Source organism: Nicotiana attenuata, chromosome 11, assembly GCF_001879085.1.
Source record: "Nicotiana attenuata strain UT chromosome 11, NIATTr2, whole genome shotgun sequence".
Taxonomy (NCBI): Eukaryota; Viridiplantae; Streptophyta; class Magnoliopsida; order Solanales; family Solanaceae; genus Nicotiana; species Nicotiana attenuata.
In genome coordinates, this window is record NC_031999.1 from 42,272,172 (window position 1) to 42,296,000 (window position 23,829).

Consider the following 23,829-nt stretch of genomic DNA (forward strand, 5'->3'; position numbering starts at 1 on the left):
GAATTTTATTGCAAAACCACACTTTTTTATATTCTAGGCGTTGAGGCTGGTCGATTTTGAACTATTTTTGCAAAAAATTATAATGCAGTTGATAGTAATATATAAATTATTATAAAACCACACTTTTCCTATTCACTGCAGAGGATGGTTTGGCTTTTCAAATAACTATACAAAAATCATAATCCAAATATGTTATAAAGTGATATCTGAATATTTTTGTATAAAATAAGTAATTACTAAAAATTATCAAATATAAATAAAGCAAAAACTATTTGGCTCCATAGATAAAAATAGTAAATCATACTTTTTCGGAGGGAGCAGCTCCTTTCGAATATTCGCTATTGAGTTCCTATCTTTATGTCTTAACCCCCTACCCAACCACCCCAACTTCTGCCCTTTATATATCACGAAGCTCAATCATCTTTTTTTCTAAAATTAAAACAACATTAATTTATTTTCTTACCAAAATTTGAAGAACAAAATGTCTAGAACTAACAAAATGAAGAGAGTCACTGACCCGTTAGACGACAAAGTGAAGGCCCGAATCGTCGGCGGCTGCGATCTTCGGGAACTCGGCTACCTCAGCAGCGGCAGCGAACACAGCGCCGACGCTGATTACGACTCCGCTTCAGTTTCCCCTAGCTTTTCCGATCTCGTTTTTGGTTTCCCTGATGATGTGGCTCTAAATCAGTGGCCGGAAAATGACTCCGACTCCGACGAGTCAGTGCGTGAATCAGTTGATTTTGATGAAAACTTGCCGCCGGTGATTTTTCAAAGCGATACGGATTTGTTTAGGAACATGCTGTGCTCTCACGTTTACAAGGCGGTGGAGGTATTCTCGTGTTCGAAATCGAATATTTTAGTAAATCGGAGGAATGTGATGATGTATTTGAGAGATTTAGGTTATAATGCTGCTATTTGTAAAGCTAAATGGGAGAGCTCCGGCGGACTTACTGCCGGAAGCTACGAGTACATCGACGTTCTCCGATCGGATTCCGTTAACCGGCAAGCTCGTTACTTCGTCGATTTGGATTTCGCGGCTGAGTTCGAGATCGCGAGACCGACGAACTTCTACGAGCGGTTATCTCAGTCGCTGCCGAAGGTTTTCGTCGGGAAAAGCGAGGAATTGAAGCATATACTGAGGACGATGAGCGACGCCGCGAGGCGATCGTTGAAGAGCAGAGGATTACATCTTCCGCCGTGGAGAAAACACCGTTTCATGCAGAACAAATGGCTCGGACCGTACAAACGGACGGCGAATCTAATCCCGTCGGCGAACACTCCGTGGCTGTTGCCTCCATTGAAGCAGGCGTACGCCGTGAAGTGCCGGTCAGTCGGCTTCGACTCCGACTCCGTCTCCGTCAACGGCGGTCTCTGGTTTCCGGCGGTAACCCAGACTAGATGATAACCAAAATTAATTAATTAATAAGTATATTTAGCATTTCTTTTTAGAGTTGTTGTTTAGTGTTGAACAAAACGTTGTCGTTTTGTTACCATGTGAAAGAGATAAAATGATTATCCACATTGTGTAACGCGGCAAATGCCCATTGCGTGCTCTGGTTTTGTTTATTTAGCAAAAGATCCACGTGCTAACAGCTCATGATCTAAGGACCGTCAGATTGGTGGAGTAAGATTGATCAATGGTCATAACTTTTTTGACTTTTGTAATGACTATGATGGTGGAATATTATCTAATGGATTGATGGTCCCAAGGAATAAATTAATTTATCTAAGGATGTTAGGTATACCCCACACAAAAAAAGATATTTGATGAGGTTGACGTGGCAGTATTATTTGAGCATCTTTTTATTTTTTTAATGCATGACTAACGATTATTAAGATCGAGGTTGAGAGCTAGTTTACTTAATAAATTTTCTGTTCTAGGGGTCGCTTGGTTTAACGACAAGTTATGCTGAGATTAGGAGTGTTCATGGTTCGATTTGGATCGATTTTTTCCTAAAAAGAAATCAAATCAAGTAAGTCGGTTCTTCAAATATTGGAATCAAACCAAATCAATTAAGTCGGTTTTTTGTCGATTCGGTTTTTGTCGCTTTTTGTCGGTTTTTCGGTTATTTATCAGTTTTTTTCTTAAATATGAGACATACACTACCCAACGCATATTCCGGCGATTACATTTTGAATGTAACACTATCAAACCAATTGTTCTTTGAGAAATCTATCATTTACCAAGATATATTGATGATAATTGAATCAAATAGTAATAAATAATTTAAGTACTTAATTAAAAATTAATTATTTTTAACATGAAATAAATTTTTATACTTAGCAAAATGAAACTACCAATTAAACTAGAATGTAAATGCAAAGAATTAGATTATTATAATAGCAAAGAACTAAACTAAAAATACAAACGACTAATATGTACCATAAAATTTTAGAAACTTTATGGTACATATTAATCTTTTGGTTCGGTATTTCCCGGTTACTTTTTTATTAAAACCAAAACAAAACCAAATCTGGCCGGTTAATTCCAAACCAAAACCAAATCAAACCTAAAAAGTATCGATTTTTTTGGTCGGTTTAGTTCGGTTTAATTTGAATTTTCGAGTTTTTATGAACACGCCTAGCGGAAATTAGTTATACTGCTATTATCTTTTAGATTGTGAAGCATGATGGATCTAATGGTCATTCTGTTGTATACTGACTATGATGGTGAAATATATTATTTAATGGATTGATGGACTAATGGATAAACTATTTTATCTAGGGGGTTAGATATACCTCACTAAAAGAAGATATTGATGAGTCGACGTAGCAATATTATTTGAACATTTTTTAGATCTTTTTAACGCATGACTAACGACATTAAAATCGTGGTTGAAGGCTAGCTTATTTGGCCAACTCTCTGTCTTTTAAGTTAAGGTGGAGGTAGTAGCACAATCATTTTTTTTTCTCTCCCCCTTTGATTTGATGGTAAGGATGACGATGGGGCGGTGCGGATTTGAGCCTATGCAAGACAGGGCGAGTTTGGACATGTGCGCAGGACGGGTTAATTTTTCTTAAAAGAATTTTTTGCGGGTTGCGGAGCGGGTCCGGATCAATTTTTTCCTACTGTAGATTTAGTTACCCACATGAATATTATCTTCAAGCTTTTTAATGTGGTGCTTATACGGATTTTTTTTTCATATTTATGCAGATTATTATATTGTGTTTGTATAGGGTCAAATTTGACCTTCAGTATCTCTACGCCAGTAGGTACGCCCAATGAGTGTACGCCGACTAAACGTAGCGGGTACGACTCGGCCGTGAGGACCAAAGCGACGTCGTTTAGAACTCAGCGTCTACACTAGGGAGACGTTACCTATCTCTGTAACTTTTTGATTCGTTCGAGGAAGGTCTCCTATTATATAAAGGGGACCTCCACATTGTAAAGGAGGCAGCGGATCTAATACAACTCTCTCCTTTTCTGTCTTTCTCTCTCTATATCTCTACTTCTGACGAAAATATCTTATGAACATACATTATCATCTTTGCAACACTAGATCTACAACAATATTATCATCTTTGCATCTCTATGTTTATTATATTTGATTACGATTTACCCCTTCTCTATTTTTTATTGTTTTATCGCTTGCAAAGTACATCGTTAACTTTTGAGCCAAACAGTGTTGTCTTTAATTTCTAAATATCTTTATTTTTTACCTGCTTCAATCTAAATACTTTTGATTATCATATAAAGCTCCATATGTTCAACAATGACATTAAATATTAGAGGAACTTCACTACTCCTATATAAAAATTACTTTGACTTTTATTGAATATTTGACCCTCTCAAACGTGAAAAAATAAATTATTTTCCTCTATCCTCCATACCGTGAGATTTGAGAGTGCTCTGTCAACCATAAAAATGAATATCTAAAGCTTTTTATGTTATGGAAAAGATCTACATATATAGGAATAATTTTGTTGAAAAATTCAGTTATGTTATTCGGTTTTGCATTAAATTTATTCAGTTATAGGTAGTTTCATTTAATTCTATTTTTATCAATGTTCTATATTGATCTTGTGGTATAACCGTATAAGTAATTATTTTCATTATCTGTAAAGTCACTTTTGGTTTAATAATCTGAGCATGAATTGGTTCTTATCTCTGATATGCTCATATAAATATTGAAAATATCACAAGCATGGGCCTAGAGATTATATGAAGTTGCTCCAGCTAGTGTAATCAATGAAAGTTTCTAAAAATAAGACAATTAAAAGAAAAGAATATTGTAAAACTTAGTGGGACGGGGCGGGGCGGGTGGATACGGGTGCGAGTGCGGTACAGATGAACGCGGGTTAAAATGCTACGCGGGACGGGACGAGATGGGACAAGACGGGACGGGTTGAAATATTGCGGGTTACGGCAAAACCCGCCCGGCTGCCCCGCCCCACTTGCCATCCCTACTTGATAGATCTTAGGGCTGTTAGATGGTGAAGAGGATAGATTATTAGTCATTAGTCATTTTTCGTTGTAATGACTATGTGAAATATATTGTTGTATGGTGGCAAACAGGCGGGTCGGGTCGGATATGGTTCGGGTTGAAAACGGGTAATGAAAAAAAGATCAATTATCCGACCCGACCCATATTTAATATGGATAAAAAACGGGTTAACCGGCGGATAATATGAGTATGGCTTCTTGTATATGATCATTTTTGGGAGAATTCTTAGTTTCTCTAACTTGAGAAACCCCCAATTTGAGGCTTTACAAATATAAAAGTTAGACCCATTGGTTACTCATTGGTTATCCATTTTCTAAATGGATAATATGGTTCTTATCCATATTTGACCCGTTTTTAAAAAGTTCATTATCCAACCCATTTTTAGTAAATAATATGGGTGGTTAACTATTTTCTTTGAATCATTTTGCCACCCCTACCCCTAGTTGTATGTAATAGATTGATGGGTCAAATGGATATAAAGTATTTTATCTTAGGAGGTTAGATATACCCCACTTAAAGAAGATATTGATGAGGTTGACGTGGCAGTATTATATTACGCTTCTTTGTTTTATAATACACGATTTTTTTAAATGAGGTCCTTCTTGTTTTTCAAAAATCCAAAATAAGAAGAGATTATTTTGGGTAAGTTACACATTTGACCGCTCAATCAAATATAATAATATCTGCTAACAAAAACATACAGGATAAATATATTCTTTTATATATATATATATATATATATATATATATATATATATATATATATATATATATATATATTTTATCGATTATTAATTTTTGGAACGCTTATATGTATAGTTTTCCTTTTTTTTTTTTGCCAAATAAGTAAGGACAGATTGGACGAGTGGATTTCTAAATTTAGACAGTAGAATTCGACAATCCAGGCAGATGCAATGTAGCACTTTGGAAACAAGATGTATTCTTTGTTTTCAATTGAACATTCATGCCCTTGTGTTGTCGTATTTTAACATGACGGTACTTAAAAGACAAAATTAATTTAATTTTCGAATAATATCTATCTATTATTAATAGGAAGGAAGTCAGCCATGAGAATTTGCCAAGTATCGCGTGAAAAAAATGCCATGTGGCAATTTTCAGACGATATTAGTTAAGTTAGGTAAAATTAGTTTATTTTTAAAATTTGAATTTCAAAATAATAAAATATCTATGTTTCTTAAGAAAATAGTAACTTTCAAATTAAAATTATATACTGATACCCACGCATAATATAACTCCTCCCTCCACACCTTTGACCTAAAACATATCAATTCCTACATATTCGGCTTTCATCCCCACGATGGCGCTTCATTTCCACGATCTCACACCACGATTTCTAACACCTAATCCACCAGTTCTTCTGCGGGGATTTTTAGTAATATAATGCCTTTTGAAATTAATTTTCTAATTTAACAATCAGTAATTCTTTCTCCTTTTGTGCACATCAAGCAGGAATTCTGGATAGAAGCTATTCTGCCTTTTTCTTTGTAAGTTCACTGAACCATATTATCATAGATGATTTGGTACATCATTAGCGTATTGTTGCTCTCCTACTAATTGATGTTGTTATGTTTGATATGCGTTTATGAAGGTATGTTTGCTTTGTCGTCGACGCGGCCACAAAACTCAATAGCTTCTATAATTTTTAATTTAAACATAGTTCTTAATTTGTAGCAGGTATACGTCTATCTATTGTGGGATATTACAGTTGTGGGGAAACAAGTCAATTCTTTGGCTCACTGCCCCTATCCGTTTCACAAGCAATTTTTCACTTTTCGTTCTTTTTGCTTCTTTCGTTTCTGTTATAAATTGTTCAATAAAATTAGAAATACACTACTAAGAATCGATTTTCATCTATCATACCATAATGAATTATATTCTGCGTTAAGTTGAGTTACAAGAGACTCTGTTGTACTTTGTTGAAATTTAAGGTCTTGGTTGAAACTTTGTAAATTCTTGAAAATATACCAACACATACAAAATGTCATCTATTCTGATTTTTCAGTTATGGAATGATTATCATATAAAAGTTCTACAATCATTATCTCCAGAAACTATAGAACAATGCATATGAATATACACATTACTGATTCTTTTTTGTTCCACTTTGTTTCAGATATATTTTATAGTATTTGGTTCAAATTATAGTAATGTAAAGTGTAAACCACCTTAATCTGCATCAGTATCTTTATTTTTATTCACGCTTCTACTCAATTAAGAGAGGACTTAATGGCGGCTGAAAGTAATTTCATTAGCGAAATTAACAGCAAGTCAATGAGCTGAAATTGAAGGTTCGTATTGTTAGGCTTTGAGAAAATCCAGATCGCGACAAACATGATTGTCCATTTTCAATTGAGGTTATTCTGATGGATGAAAAGGTTATGCTTTTAAACTTTATACTTCTGCTTTTCATTGTTTACATATGCATTAGTAAAAGTCATATACCGAATAACTTAGTCATTTAACTAATTGAGTATTTTCTAGGGCGACCACATTCAAGCAAGTGTTGCCAGATCTCTTATCCAAAGGTTCAACCAACAACTTAAGGAAATGGGTTTGTACATCTATTTTAGCTAATGATCAGAATGACATCACATGACAAATGAAAACTCTAACAAAGAAACATTGATAATTTTTATTTTGTTAGTTACACATCTTTTAGTAAATTTTTAGGAACTTAATTCCCCTTGATAAAGTTCCAAATCGATTACTAACATCGGATGGTTGAACTACAACCGAGCTTGGGTTACCTGACCTGTAGCACCAGGTGTTCATCAGTTTAATGTAAGAAGTCATGAAACAAAGAGAAATACCTTGGCACAAAAGTGAAACAAAAATGATATTACAATAAGAATTGAATATGCCCTTTAAAAGTACTCATGAAGGTCTACCGTTAATGAATCAACAACTCGTGTATGCCTTTATCCTTGATAACATAAACTCTTACCAGTATCTTATTTATATGATACCACATATTTACTATGGTGGTATACAACTCACTATTTGGAAGGCTATAGAATAAACAGACACATAGGATTTCTGTAGGAAAGACACTCGAAGTGGAAAATTTTACCTATACTGCCTTCATTGATGGATACTTAAAATGAGAAAATTTGATGCTTCCTATGAATTCTTGCTTATGATGAATGACAGTAAATTGTACATTAACATAGGCCTTTTACATGGTTACTATTGTTTATCATTTAAAGTCCCTTTTGCTATGATTTTAAGCTTTAGTATTCTATTTTTGCTATACTATGCCTTTTCATATATCGTAATTTAGCAGATGATTTGGTGTTTTGACTTGTATGGTCCTCTAACAATTGTGTAAATAATTTGTTGAATCTTCATCTTCACTTTTACCTTTCACTTTTTTTTCTTGGGAGAATAAACAGCGTCGTGAAAATAAACTTTGTAGACTAGAAAAACAACTTGTCAACATTACATCGTTCCATTTTGCTGGTATGTGAATGTGTAATCTGACAAATCTCCCTGAAATTTCAGTCAAATAGTAATTTTTAGTTGTTAAATTATCTATCTATATTTGCAAGCAATCACTTTATTTAAATTGTACAGTTGCAGGAATAAGGACTAGCAACCATCATTTCACTTTTCATTGGTTGCTTCTAGGTATGACATAGTAGTTAGAACAAGTTTTATTAGTAAAGATATAATGGAATTATTTGACTATAAAAATCAAACTGTTATGGTGTTAAATTTTCATATTAGTTTTATGGCATAATTCAGAATGTAAACATTTGTTTGGAATAAAGCTGACACGTGACAAGAACTAAAAGAAAAGAAATGTTAGCAAATTCTATATCTTCAGAATTCTGTAAAGTGCATGTACTCTCTTAATCAGTTAAATAAGAACATATTATAAATATAAAGTGTTTAGCAATATAGCTATTTGATACAGAATTATCAAATCCTTTCAAATATCAATATAGCTATTTCAAAGTGTTTAATTAGCTACTTTATATTTATATTGCTATTTCTCTAGGAATGCTAATGTTTAGAATGTTCACTTAGTACACAATTTCATGGAGGCATGTATGACTCGCAGTAAGAAAAGAAGTGACTAAATATTCATGGACGTGTATGCACTCTTCGATGCGTGACTACTCTTCCAATATCAAGTTTCAAATCTATTATATATTTTTTTGCTACGAGTCATGTGTCTAGAACTATGCTCCTTTTCCATCCGAAACTCTATGCTCTTTTACATGTATATGCATTCTGTCTAGGCTCAGTTCGTTATCATATTTATCAATATGATGGTAATATGACTGCTACAAGTTCATGGGAACTCTGGCTATTCCTCATGCCCTTTTTGATAAACATGCCGCTGTTTCTCCAGTTGTGTTGTAGGTGTCCTTTGTGAATCTCTTTATTACCTTTTTATTCTGAGATTTACTTTTAGGTGTCCTTGTGAATTTCTTTGGTGTTTCGACTTGCATCATTACTGTTAGTAAGTAAAACAGTACAATAGAGGCTTGCTCCTATTGCTCTTTATTTAGAGGCTTGCTCCTATTCCTCTTTATTTTCTTTTTTTTTTCTTGTGATATGTATAAGCAGTACAAAAATATTTGTGTTGTATAAGCAGTACAAAAATATTTGTGATATCCATTAGACATAATTCTCCTAAATAACTTTTTAAAGCAAAGTTGCATCGTTCTTTCTCCTTCTCTTTATCTTCTTAGAAACATATACAAGGATGTTTTGGTTTGCATAATTACTTTACTACAATCAAGCGTGGCATTTTATTGTAGCTACTTCGGAAACACTTGTGTATAGTCAAATCCTTGATCTGGACAGGTACTAAAATAATTTCTTTTTGTTCTGAACTTATGTTATTTTGAGGTGTCCTTTGTGAATCTCTTTGTTATTTTGGCTTGCATCATTACTATTAGTAAGTAAAATAGTACAAAAGAGGGTTGCTCTTTTTCCTCTTTTTTTCTATATTTTTTTCTTTTGTGATCTGTAGAAGCAGTACAAAATTTTTTATAGCAGCCATTAGACATACTTCTACTAACTAACTTTTTGAAGCAAAGTTATTGTCTACCCTTCATTTAAATACCAAGATTTTGCCTTCGGCAAGTTTCAAACGTAAAATCATTTTCTATTTTTCTTTTTCTACTTTCCCTTTCATTCATCCACAATTAGAGGATAAGTCTCACAGAAAAGTTCTTTGATAAACCCACGAAGTCTACTGTGTGAAGTCTAGGCTACTCTTGGTATTCTGCTTGCACTTTTTTCTATAGAAAACTTACCTATAACTAGATTTTTCATATAGCATGTTCATAAAAGAATAACCAGAGGTTGTAGTTGGTGAATCAATTTGCTTGAAACTCTCATAGAAGTTATAGTTCATTTTCTTTAGTAACAACTTCTTTCATTTTCAGGTCAATTTGCTGTAAATCTTGGTTGGAAATATTGCCATATGCATTCTTTTCCCCTTAAACTTCCATCTTTCACTCCGTATTGCACCATATCTCAGGGTGGTGTTCTTTATTTTGAACATTAGGTATGCCATAGTACGATTTCTACCCTTTTACTTTCTAAGTTTAGTCATGATCTCTTTGACTCTTTGTTCAAGTTTATGTTAACTTTCTTTACCCAAACTTTTCCCTCCAAGTTATCTCACATTTTACATTTTAGTAGTCTCTTTTCTTTTACTCAATTATATGAAATATAATCAGAAATAGGACTATGGTTATCATGCACAATACACAACTTCAGCCTCTGTTATGTTATACACAAAGTATTTAGAGAATTGAGCTTTTAATTGTTTTACAAAATATCAAGCGAATGTCATATTGTTCTATTATTTTAGAAAATGATAGTTTCATGAGTATGTTTTTTCATTGTCCATAATGCTTTCATTCCCACCCTTCCCCCACTGCACCAAGGAAAGAAGGTGTGCTTGATCTTCTAAGAGAGGAAATAAATAAATAAATAAATGATAGCGAATGATAGTTGAAATAGAGTATAAGATTAAGAATATAACTTCCTCCTCATAGTTTATGTTTACTTTTTTCTTTTGATTTTCCTTTTTCTCCCGCAAGAAGAATTGCTTATTAAGATATGAATTTTATCATGCAGGCTGTAATTATACATTTCTGATTTAAGATATTGCGGTTGTAGCAGTGAGTGTTGAATTCTATTAAAGAAGTTCATTTGCTTCATGTTTTTAGTATTTCAAATAGATGAAGGTGATGCAAATCTTATGTTCTAGAGCGGATTGCAAATTGTAGTCTTATATTATTTGTCATTTAACCACGTTTTTTGCTTTTACAAATTGCAGAGTATTTCTTTTGCAAACAAGTATTATTCTTGCAGCATTAGTTGCAGCGTTAGAATTGCTTTTTTTCTTTGAATCGATCCGCGTATCGCGCGAATACGTATACTAGTATTAAAGTAATAACGGGAGTATATGATAGAAAACTGTCACATCAAAAATTAAACAAAATTTCAGATGTTATGAAAAATGCGTAGAAATGAAACAGTATCTGATATTTTCAGAAATGTCAAAATAAAGAAAGCCAACAGAGTAGTAATCAACATTTTTGGATAATGTATTAAATGTTTCAAGAGATATGATAAGGCTATGCCATTTTTCCTTTGAGAGGAGTTGTTGGCTATTATTTGACTGACCTTCTCTTTAGGGTTGGGGCTATCATAGTTAGGGGTGTGCATTCGAATCGGCTTATCGATAAATCGAATCGATTATTTGTTATCGAAATCGAAACCGAAAAAATCGAAACCTTATTGAAACGATAACGATAAGCATATGTACAAATCGATAATCGATAAGTAATTATCGATAAGGGTCAAAATCGAATCGATAAATCGAATGCACACCCCTAGACTGTAGACACTTGTTAAATAAGTAATTACCTATTTGTGTAGATTAATATAACATACAGAATGTATATATATTCCGCTACTATTTTGAAAGCGGCTATACAATATTATTTTCCCTAATCTATACCCTTTCCTTTACTCTAAGTCCCTTACCCTATTATTCCCTCTACCACATTTAAGGAATGATCATATTTAAAGATCAAGGGAATGAAATTCAAATTAATGGAAAACAGAATTAGCCGTGGTGATGTGTTTTGTTTTGTTTTGTTTTGTTTTTATACCGTTGGAGTGTTGGTGGCATACATTTGATCCCTTACTTTAGTTTTGTTGCATGTGCTTGTTGACATAATTTTTATATTATAAATGGTGTTCGTCTTATTTTAGCTTCTTTTTGTCCATATTAGTTAGGCGCGTTTATAGCGATATACTTTCCGTGGAATCCCGCAAATTTTCTTATTGGTGTAATCGATAACCGAATCGATAAGCCCCCAAAATCGATAAATCGAAATCGAAAAAATCGAAACCTTATTGAAACGATAACGATAAGCATATGTACAAATCGATAATCGATAAGTAATTATCGATAAGGGTCAAAATCGAATGCACGCCCCTAATCATAGTAAATGGGCGTTTGGATGTAAGAATTTTAAAATTCGAAAAAAAGTAAATTTTTTTTCAAGTGAAATTTGGACATGAATATAATTTAAGGCTGTTTTCGAATTTTTGTGAGGGATTTGAAGTGAAAATTTTAGAATTTTTTTTTTGAAATTTTCAAAAAATTCAGAAATTCATCTTCAAATAAAAAATCGAAGATTTTATGGCCAAACGATTTCGAAAAAAGAAAAAAAATTTCAAAAAAAAATACTTTTATTAGTCAACGAAGTCCTAACGTACGAACGTAGCCTTACGTAAAGGTACGAGACGATGCATACTTATAGTAAGTATTGTGTNTAAACTTCGAATTCGCCTCTAAGTACAATATAGGTGGCCGTTCAAGATGAGATTACCCTTCACCATTCTATCAGAGATTTCTCAATTCATGTGATAATTGGATAATGTATTTAATCTTTCAAAGAGATCTTAAAAGGCTATGCTATTTGGGTAGGGTTAGGGCTATAGTAGTAAGTCGAAGTGCCCTTAGTAAAGTATAGGTGGCCTTTCGGGTTTGCTTACTCATTACCAATTTCCTATAATTTTTCTATAACCCTATGGTATTCAAAATTTAGGATTCCAATTAATTCAAATTCTAACACCATAAAGTTATTGAAGACGAAAATGTTTCCATAATCTATTCCATTCATTCCACCACACCCATTGATTATGATATTTTAGTTTCTTTTATCATAAGCAATCTCTACGTCGTTCGGTTTAATTATTCGGTATCTAAACTCCACTAACCCTATTAATTCATAAAGTGCTATCTATTGAAAAGTTTTTAACTTCCAAAATTTTAATTTCAGAGATCTCAATCATCCTATCTCATTCAACCAGAGGCGGATGTAGTTAACAACTAACGGGTTCAACTGAACCCATAACTTTCGACGGGGTATAAAAATGAGAAATTTTCATAAAACACTATCTTTTAGTGGTAATTAGCTATCTATAGATACCATTTGATATATTACGGATTGTAGATACGTTTTCTGTTGTTATAAGATGTATTTGATGTATTTAAGCTACTGTATTCATGAATACAGTAGCAAAAGTCGGTGCGGAACATGGGGCTACAGCTGGATAGACGAATGTATGTGGGTGTATGTGACTGTATTCGACTGTATGTCGTAACGTAAACTGCGCAATTCCAGGTCTATTCAGATTTTTTTTATCGGAAAGTGAATAAATTAACATAATAGACTCCTAATATAACTCAACTAACCCAATTACATCACCCATAATCGTTTTTTCACGCGAATAATCTGAATTTTTTTCCTAAAAAGTTATATACATCAAAACATAGCATTCGCCGATAGTCTGTTTCTTCCCTTTTCTCTCTTTTTTTTTTTCCGTGTATGCTTCTGTGTTCAACAAATAAAACAGAGAATTGATACATTCATACACAGAAATCGGTCAACCAATGATACATGTTGGCTTTTTTTTTTTTCGCGAATATATTTTGCATATATTTAGTTGGTGTATTAAATCTGAATACATAATTACAATACGACTATTATATTAATTCATGATCTCTGAATACAGATATGAATAAAATCTGAATACATAGTTGGTATATGATCTCTGAATATTAAATATATGTATTCGAATACATCTGAATACAGATGAATACAATCTGTTATATACATACGATATGATTGTATTGTAAAAAGATGTAATATTTCATTCATCAGAACTGATTCTTTTTTCTGAATACATATAAATACAACTAAATACAAAATGACTTTTGTATCAAGGATTGTATATGATATCTTAATATTAAATACATGTATTCAAATACTCCTGAATACATATTAATACAATATGTTGAATACATACGAATACAACTTGGACTTCTTTCGATTTGTCATTGTGTAATTTAGTTCTTCTCTTGAAGCTGTAGTTGCTGATACACCTGCAAATTCCGACTCCGCTCGAGTGATTTGCAAAGAGAAAGAGGGCCCATCGAAATTGAGTAGTTTGGTGGGTATACCTCTGGTTACCATCTTGGGTGACGTTGAATCCGACATTGGAGAGAAAAATGATAGCTTTCTGTTGAGTAAACAATAACAATGGTTATTGTTTCAGAAGCAAACAAAAACTGATTATGTGAGAATGAGGGAGACCTAGGCAATGTGGGTGGGAGAAGAAGTTTGAATTGTGATTTTGTGGGAGAAGAAAGTAAAGTGTATCAAAAAAGAGAGAGAGAGAGAGAGAGAGAACGTGGTTTGTGAATTTTAACTGATTATGTGAGAGAAAATCTGAAAAAGGAGAGAGAAAAATAATAATTAGCATATATGATGGCTTAAGGGTAGGATGTAACCATATTAGATATTTTGCTATAAAGGGTAAAAGGTAGCTATATAATATAATTTTTTAAAATGGTATTTATTTAAAATAAATAGGGTATTAAGTTTTTCTATAGGGTGTAAAAATTCCTATAAGAATTTATTAAAATTATAAAAATAGTGGATATAAACTCAAAACTTTAAAAGTATTCAATACTAAAAACCTTAAAAGTTGAACCCATATAATTTAAATCCTGAATCCGCCTCTACATTCCACCATGATTAAAAGACAACACGATCAGTTGGCTTCTCATGTATTGTAAAAGCTTGTGGATAGGATCATATTAATAACTTGCATGTGCCAAAAGTGGTCGTATATAGTTTTTGGCTTTTGTATGCAATTTTTTTCAACTTTGTGCTGCATTTTCAACTTCTGTATTTTGTGGCATATCAAACAACGGTTACTTCATTAATCTTTTGTCCTTTATCTAGTCTGCTGTTTAGTGGAGTCTTATCCTCGAAAACCTCCTATACCTAGAGATAAGGTTCATCAATCACATCTATTGAATACGAAAAATCTTATGCTTGGAATAGAGTACACTTTGGATAGGAACTTGAATATCTCTCATGGTGAGCTTTTTACGGCAAAAATTCTAATTAGTGAGGACCAATAAATACTCTAAACCTGATAATTGAAAAAAATGATAGTTTATTGCACGAAGTATTTCGTATTCAAGCAAAGTCAGGAAAAGAGTCGCACCTAAAAAATGTAATGTATGTAGCATACCCTAATACAAGCAGGGGTGGACGCACATGGGTAGATGCGGTGTCGAATGCTTTGCTGGATTTAAAAAAAGAAATATTTATACTAATATTTTGCAAAATGAAGCAATATATAATAGCGACACCATTTCTTGTCAAAGTGTACTTCTTGGTCCATTGGTCAAGCTTGTATTTGAACTTGTAAAGGTCGTAGGTTCGAGGCTGGACCTAGACATTCTATTTTTTGAACATTTTTTAGTGAACATTTTTGTTAAAATATGAGGCTAAGGAGAAACAAACTTACGCCTCCCTTTGCAATAATATTCAACTAAACTATTGGACCAAAGCTTTCAACTTGTGAGAAAATCATATTAAACAATATTTATTTATTTATTTATTCTATTTATATAAATTCGACACCACTTATAATAAATTCTGCGTACGCTCTGAATACAAGCATCAGTAGCTAGCTGATTTTACGACTCTTGTGAAGTAAAAGTAAAAGAAGTATATTGCAACCAACAATCACTTTCATAGATACAAATATAAGTAAACTTAACTATTACTTTTGTATTCATACTTAACTTGAGTAGCTCCATTTTTACTACTAGTTGCTCTCTAGCTTGTATTTTCTTTTTCTTAAAGTGGTGCTGTGACGGGCTAGATAGTCATACAACTTAATTAATGAGACAATTATCGATTAGGCCTAGGGCTCATATTTGTGAAAACTTTATATCTTGTATCTTGATCACTTAACAGGAAAAAAAAAAACTAGGAGTACTTAATATTGAAATGAAATGGATTCAGATAGGACCCGAATAGTTTAACACGAATCATATTGCCGACTCCAACTAATTTTATTCGGAAGTAAAACAGTTGACAGGAAGTGATGAATTCACAATATGTCCAATATTTTCAGGGATCAAACATGAAGTTTACTATATTAAATTGCTCTTTGTTTGACTTGTAAAAGCTAGTAAAAAGGACTGATCTTAGGCACATGAGAAAGACATTTCATTTTGAGTAAGACACGACCAAAAAATGGGGGAACGGATAGATAGCTTCAACACCTAAATGCTTAGGCATTTTTAGCTTAATTGGTTGATGCTTAATTGGTGAACTCGACAATTAACACTACTCAACAACAAGAAATGCATCAATTTCCATGCTAATCTCTTCGTAAAGGCCTTATTTCCTCTGCTTGCACAGCCATTATATCACACTATGTTCTCTACTTCCCGTTATTCTCTTCATAAACTCAAGATTTACTCCACTTAACACGAAAGGAGAAAAGGTCTTAAACAACAACAACAACAACATCAACTCAGTAGAATCCCACAAGTGAGGTCTGGGGATGGTAGTGTGTACGCAGACCTTACCCCTACCCCGAAGGGGATAGAGACGCTGTTTCCGAAAGACCCTCGGCTCAAGATAATAAAAAGACAAAATGAGAGAATATTAGATTCATCACGGAGATCATAGGAAAAATAGGAACATAAAATGCAGAAGAAAAATGCAAAGCAAAAACGATGGATAGTAAGTGGAACCTGCGTCGAAAATAGAAAATAGTAAGAAACGACATTACCCCTAGCTATCTTAGACAAAACCCTACCAAACTAGGCTCACAAAGACACAAAGTAACGCAAGACTCAACTACCTCCTAGCCTACAACCGTAATACTCGTCCTCCACAACTTCCTATCAAGTATCATGTCCTCGAAAACCACCTCGCCATATCCTGCATGATCACCTCTCCCCAATACTTCTTAGGCCGCCCTCTACCTCTTCTTGTGCCTTCCACAACCAGCCACTCACCTCCTTACTGGAGCATCCGGGCTTCTCCTCTGTACATGCCCGAACCATCTGAGCCTCGCTTCCGTATCTTCTCATCAATGGGAGCCACGTGCTCCTTCTCCCGAGTATCATCATTCCTAATCTTATCCATCCTAGTGAGCCCGCACATCCACCTCAACATCCTCATTTCTGCTACTTTCATCCTTTGGATATGTGAGTTCTTAACAGGCCAACACTCAGCCCCATACATCATGGCCGGTCTAACCACCGCTTTATAGAGCTTACCTTTGAGTATCGTTGGCACTCTCTTATCGCACAAGACTCCAGATGCTAACCTCCACTTCATCCATCCTACCCCAATACGGTGTATGACATCCTCGTCGATCTCCCCTCCCCCGTGGATAACCGAACCAAGGTACTTGAAGCTGCCTCTACTTGGGATAACCTATGACTCAAGACTCACATCCACGTCCACTTCCCCCGGCTCGGCGCTGAACTTACACTCAAGGTATTCCGTCTTCGTTTTGCTTAGCTTGAAACCCTTAGACTCAAGCGTCTGTCTCCGAACTTCCAATCTCTCATTAACACCGGCTCGTGACTCATCAATCAGAACTATGTCATCGGCGAATAGCATGCACCACGGCACCTCCCCTTGAATATGGTTTGTTATCGCATCCAACACCAGGGCGAATAAGAACGGACTGAGCGCAGAGCCTTGGTGTAACCCCATCTCAACCGGAAAATGCTTAGAGTCGCCTCCTACTGTCCTAACCCGAGTCTTAGCCCCATCATACATGTCCTTAATTGCCATAATATAAGGAACCGACACACCTTTTGCCTCCAAGCATCTCCAGAGAACTTCTCTAGGAACCTTGTCATACGCTTTCTCCAGGTCAATAAACACCATGTGCAGACCCTTCTTTCTCTCTCTATACAGTTCCACCATCCTCCTAACAAGGTGTATAGCTTCTGTAGTAGAACGACCCGGTATGAACCCGAACTAGTTATCGGATACAGACACTGTCATCCTCACCCTCGCTTCAACCACCCTCTCCCATACTTTCATGGTATGACTCAGTAGTTTGATACCCCTATAATTGTTGCAACTCTGGATATCACCTGTGTTCTTATACAGTGGAACCACCGTACTCCACCTCCACTCATCTGGCATCCTTTTCGCCTTAAAAATAACATTAAACAACCCAGTCAACCACTCCACACCTGCTCTCCCTACACACTTCCAAAATTCCACTGGAATCTCATCTGGCCCGGTCGCTCTGCCCCTACTCATCTTACGCATAGCCCCCACGACCTCTTTGACCTCAATATGCCTGCAGTGCCCGAAGTCACGGTGACTCTCGGAATGCTCCAATTCGCCTAGCACAATATCACGATCCCCTTTTTCATTCAGAAGGTTATGAAAGTAAGTCTGCCATCTCCTCTTAATTTGGGCATCTTCCACCAGTATTCTACCATCTTCGTCCTTAATGCATCTCACTTGGTCCAAATCTCGAGCCTTCCTCTCTCTCAATTTGGCCAGCTGGAATAGCTTCTTCTCCCCGCCTTTTCCCCCAGTTCCTCGTACATACGATCATAAGCCGTAGTCTTAGCCTCCGTGACCAACAATTTAGCTTCCTTCCTAGCTACCTTATATCTCTCCATGCACGCCCGCGTCTCCCCCTCACCTATGCTCCCTACTAACTTCAGGTATGCCGCCTTCTTCGCTTCCACTTTACCTTGGACCACTTCATTCCACCACCAGTATCCTTTGTGCCCACCAGAGACACCGGTCGAGACCCCTAACACCTCTCTCGCAGACTCCCTTATACAATTTGCTGTCGCTGACCACAGAGTGTTCGCGTCCCCACTGCTCCTCCAAGCTCCCATAGCCGACAACCGGCACTCCAACTCTTGGGCTTTATCCTTAGTCAAGGATCCCCACCTGATTCTTGGTTTACCCTGAGCATTCCTTTTCCTTCTCTTTAACCTAATACCAACATCTAGCACCAAGAGTCTATGCTGCGTCGTGAGTGTCTCACCCGGAATCACCTTACAGTCCTTGCACAACCCGCTATCACACCTCCTGAGGAGGAGATAGTCAATCTGAGTCTTCGCTACCGCATTTTGAAAAGTAACCAAATGCTCTTTCCTCTTCGGAAAGCTAGAGTTCGCAATCACCAACCCAAAAGCCTTAGCGAAGTCCAACAGCGAGGTACCTCCTCCGTTCCTCTCCCCAAAACCAAAGCCTCCATGCACCTCGCCATAACCACCCGCGGTCGCCCCAATATTGAAATCCCCTCCTATGAATAGCTTCTCAGCAGGCGGAACCTGTCGCACAATCTCATCTAACCCCTCCCAAAAGCGTTATTTTACCTCCTCATCTAGGCCCGCATGCGGCGCATAGGCGCTAACGACGTTCAGGGTGTACTCTCCAACCACCAACTTAATAACCATCAATCTATCATTCACTCGTCTAACCTCAACCACAGACTCTCTAAGCTTCCTATCCACCAAGATACCCACTCCATTCTTACCTCTCTAGACTCCTGAGTACCAAAGTTTATACCCGTCCGCATCCTTCGCCTTCGACCCTACCCACCTAGTCTCCTGGACACACGCTATATTGACCCTCCTCTTCTTAAGAATCTTCGCCAACTCTATAGACTTACTCGTCAATGTACCTACGTTCCATGACCCGATTCTTAACCTATGGACACCACTGTTTCCTTTACCTCCCTTGCCTCCTGACCCGCCCCCTAACCCCTGCCCTACCCCTCCCCCCTACCCCCCCTCCCCCCGACCCCCCCCCGAGGACATGACCTCACTTTACCATCCCAGACCACAGCCACTATACCTACGCCAGACTAAGGGAAAATCACTAACACACACAAGGCAACCGACCAAGCTAGACAAAGACAGGCGGCAACTATAAGCATACTAATACTGTGAATAAACTAATAGGAACTAAGATTTCAACAATTTAACTTTCACAATAAAGGGGAAAGGAAAAACAGGAGGTACCAACTCCCGCAAGTAGAACCTGGGAATTGTCTCAGTATATAAGATAATGTTGCGTCCACCTGGCACGTTCGCGTCCAACTCCCGCCGCCCCTCGTTGACCCTTGCCGGGGTTGTTCCTTATGTTTGCACACGCACGTCCCGCTCACTGCTAATAGCCACAACCCCTAACCTGAAATACGCACAAAACACCACGAAGACAAACAAAGGAGGGGTTGTCACCGCTACCACTGGTGAGGCCCCACCCGTAGCAAAGGAGCGCAAAAAGATTGTAATAAAACCTTAAATTGATTTTTGATTTTTTTTATAAATTAAATAATAAATAAATAAATAAGTAAAACAGTCAAAAGAAGAACTCTAAAAAAACAATAAAGTCAGAAAAATAAATCGACAACAACGTATATAACAATAAATAAAGGAATGAACATGAGATTCAAATTAGGGAAATGGAGATGATGGCTGGTGGAGGGTTGTAGGATTATAAGGGATAATCTGGAAAGCAAAATAAGAAGAAGAAGAAGAAAACAGGAGAGAGAAAGAGAGGAAAATAAGACAAAGATGGGGTAGGGGTAGGGGTAGGGGAGGGGGGGACTATACTAGCCATATCGCTTATACACAAGGATTGGATGTGCAACAAAAACTGCCTTCAACGACAACAAACCTAGTATAGTCCCACAAGCGGTTATTGGAAAGGGTAGAAAGTAAGCAGACCTTACCTAAGTTGCTCGGACACGGATACCGACTAGAGGTCGGATTCTTCGAGATGTAAATTCTAAAATTGGCGGATATAGATCCTAGTACAGATACGGATGCGGGGATCCGGCTAAAAATAATTAAAAACTATAAAAATATCTCTAAAATATGGAAATTTTTGCGGAATACTTGTGTATAGCTTGTAAAATATGGATTTTTTATTCTTTATTTGTAGATAAGTAATTTCTTAGTTAAGGTATGCGAATTTCTTCAAATTTACCCTAGTTTTGGTTCTGATTTCGGGAATCAAATTGTATCTCATCTCGAATTTTTCCGTCCGTCGCGGTCGAAGTACCCAAACTGTTTGACCAAATCCGATACGGATCTCATACCCACACCCATACTAGTATCGTGACGACACGGGTGCGGCACCTCAACTGCCGTGTTGGAGCAACTTAGGACCTTGAGAAAACATTGAGGTTGTTATAAATAGAGTTTTATTTATGGTGAATGTCTATATTTAGAGAGATTCTAGGGTTTATTACTTGGTGGCTAAGTCACCATCTCCTTATAAATAGAGGGTTCTATTCCATTGTAATTCATCCCAAATTCAATAAGAATTTCCTCTCTCTTTTTCTCTGCAATATTGTTCTTCTACTTTTATTGTTTTATAACACGTTATCAGCCCGAGACTCTAACCAATTGAGTAGAAGCTTTGGGATTGAGCATAATGATTGTCAATTATTCCATGAACTTTCTTCATGATTAAATTCTGGATTTAAGGTAAGTATTTTACCGTATTTTTCTCTTTTATTCTATACTTTGATTTTAAATACAAGCAAAGACAACAAAGTTTGATTATAACTCTAATGGAGTTTGTAAGAAATTATAACCACCTGAAGTGGTAAAATTTCTATGCCTCGCCATGATCAAATTCGTGTATGATTGTGGGCAAAGAATTGAAAACCCGTCCCATTGAATTTGCTCCATTCTCATTCCCTTAAGAGAATGTGATAGCAGTATGTGATAAGTCTGAAAGAAGACAAAATTATTACTATGAATGTATCAATGGATATGGACGTGGCAATAGACGAAATTATAATCGTCATCATTTGTGGTAATGAGAACAATAAGGATTCTCAAAATAATCTTTCACTCTGTGAAAAATATTTGTCATCGATTTGACATGAGATTTTGTAAAGCACATATAGATGATTATGGTCCATTCATGATGTGAATGTGACAACATTTGATTTATGAATAAATATTCATTCTTCAAAGAATATGAACGTGCTAGTGGTAGTGAATATACCACACTCACCTCTAGAAGGAGGTTTGAGATGATATAAGAAATCAATGTCATTATTATGGCATGAATGATCATTGGTCACGTACCTATTGTACGCCAAAATATTTTGGCAATGTGATTATTAAAGAATAACATTAATGCAAGAAACATATCTTGCATATAATTTTGACCATAACCATAATGGTATAACTTTCTCTTTAAAAGAGATATTCACCATATGGACGTTGATGAATATGTGGTAGTACCAAATTAATTGAGAGCTCTAGAAGAGCCAATTATACTATTTTGGAGAAACACAATTGATTACCAATAAGGTATTATGTTGTAGTATGTCTCAAAGAAACTTATTCAGTTTCCAAAGTATACGCGAAAGCTCTTGATTATATTGAGACTATAAATAAAGGAAAGATTTAATATAATCTTTTACTACAACTTGTAGCTGGGTAATATGTATGTGAAAAGCTACCCGCTTTATTCTCCAGTTTGTACTACATAAATAAAAGAATACCACAATAAAGTGGGTGTTTATTGATATAAAAACCCATATCATAAGAAACTTGGAGTTTATTGATAATTGCACACGTCATGGTGTAAATCTAAAATTTATCAATATTGATAATTTATTCAGTTGGCATAACTAGTTTAGCCATATCAATTAAGTATGATGTGCAAAAATAAAAGAGAGTTCATATGGGTAAATATTAAAGAACTAGAAAGTTCTTTACGGATTCTCTTACGTTGCTTGTTCTTATTAATTAATAGACCAACTAAAATTGGGATTGAATCCCATGAATGCTGGAAATATTGTGACGACCCGACCCGTCGTCACGTGAGTCACTGCTTCGTTTTCCCCGTTTTCAGCTTCTTTATGCTTCATTATCCGTATCTCATGTGATCGAGTTGGTTCGGAGAGGTTTTGGTAGGAAATGAGACACTTAGTCTCTTTAAGGAAGGTTTGGTTTGGAAAAGTCAACCGGATGTTGACTTATGAGTTAGAGGGATCGGATGTGATTTCCGGTGATTCGGTTAGCTTCGGGGGATGATATGTGACTTAGGAGCGTGATCGGAAGTGATTTCGGAGGTCCGGTGTAGAATTAGGCTTGAATTGGCGAAGTTAGTATTTTGGCGAATTCCGGTTGATAGGTGAGATTTTGATCCGAGGGTCGGAATGGAATTCCGAGAGTTTCTGTAGTTTCATTAGGTGATTTGGGATGTGTGTGCCAAATTTCAGGTCATTCGGAGGTGTTTTGGCTGGGTTTTTGATCAAATGCGTGTTTCGGAAGTTTTTGAAGAACTTAGGCTTGAATCCGATGTAATTTGATGGTTTTGGTGTTGTTTGTGGTATTTTGATGATTGGATCAAGTTCGAATGATGTTTTAAGATGGATTGGCACTTTTGGTTGAGGTCCCGGGGGCCTCGGGGTGATTTCGGATGGCCATCGGGATGAATTTTGGACTTGTGTTATTGCTGAGTTTTGCTGGTTCTGGTATTTCCGCATCTGCGGAAATAGGACCGCAGATGCGGGGAGGTGGATCGCAGGTGCGAGATTCTTGGAAAGTTGGTTTTTCGCAGATGCGGCTTGGAGCCGCATCTGCGGTGCCGCAGATGCGACGTTGGAACCGCAGATACGGATATTGGCCATTGGGGATTTTCCGCAGAAGCGGACGATTTTCCGCAGGAGCGGAGTCCGCAGATGCGGAGTTTGACCGCAGAAGCGGTCCAGGCGTTTAAGTGGAACTCCGTATAAGCGGAGGAATTCCGCAGAAGCGGAAATCGCAGATGCGGTATATGAATCGCAGATGCGAAAAGGTCTGGACAGAAAGGGTTTTGAAAACTTCATTTTGTTCCGCGAGCTAAGGTATTTTTCCACCATTTTAGAACATCCTTGAGAGCTTTTGGACGAGAATTGAAGGGGATTTCGACTGGGATTGATTGGAGGTGAGTTCTATGACCTAATTACATGATTTAATGTTAGAATCAAC

At 36.2% G+C, this 23,829-nt stretch overlaps 1 protein-coding gene across 1 annotated transcript; it reads left to right on the forward strand.

Moving 5' to 3' along the window:
• LOC109234399 lies at nt 338–1,724 on the forward strand. The gene has a single exon (XM_019400379.1). The coding sequence runs from the start codon at nt 482–484 to the stop codon at nt 1,403–1,405; it is 924 nt and encodes a 307-aa protein (XP_019255924.1). The 5' UTR covers nt 338–481; the 3' UTR covers nt 1,406–1,724.

Bases quoted from the DNA above. Each gene is read 5' to 3' on its own strand.
- LOC109234399 (XM_019400379.1), top strand. From the start codon at position 482: ATGTCTAGAACTAACAAAATGAAGAGAGTCACTGACCCGTTAGACGAC.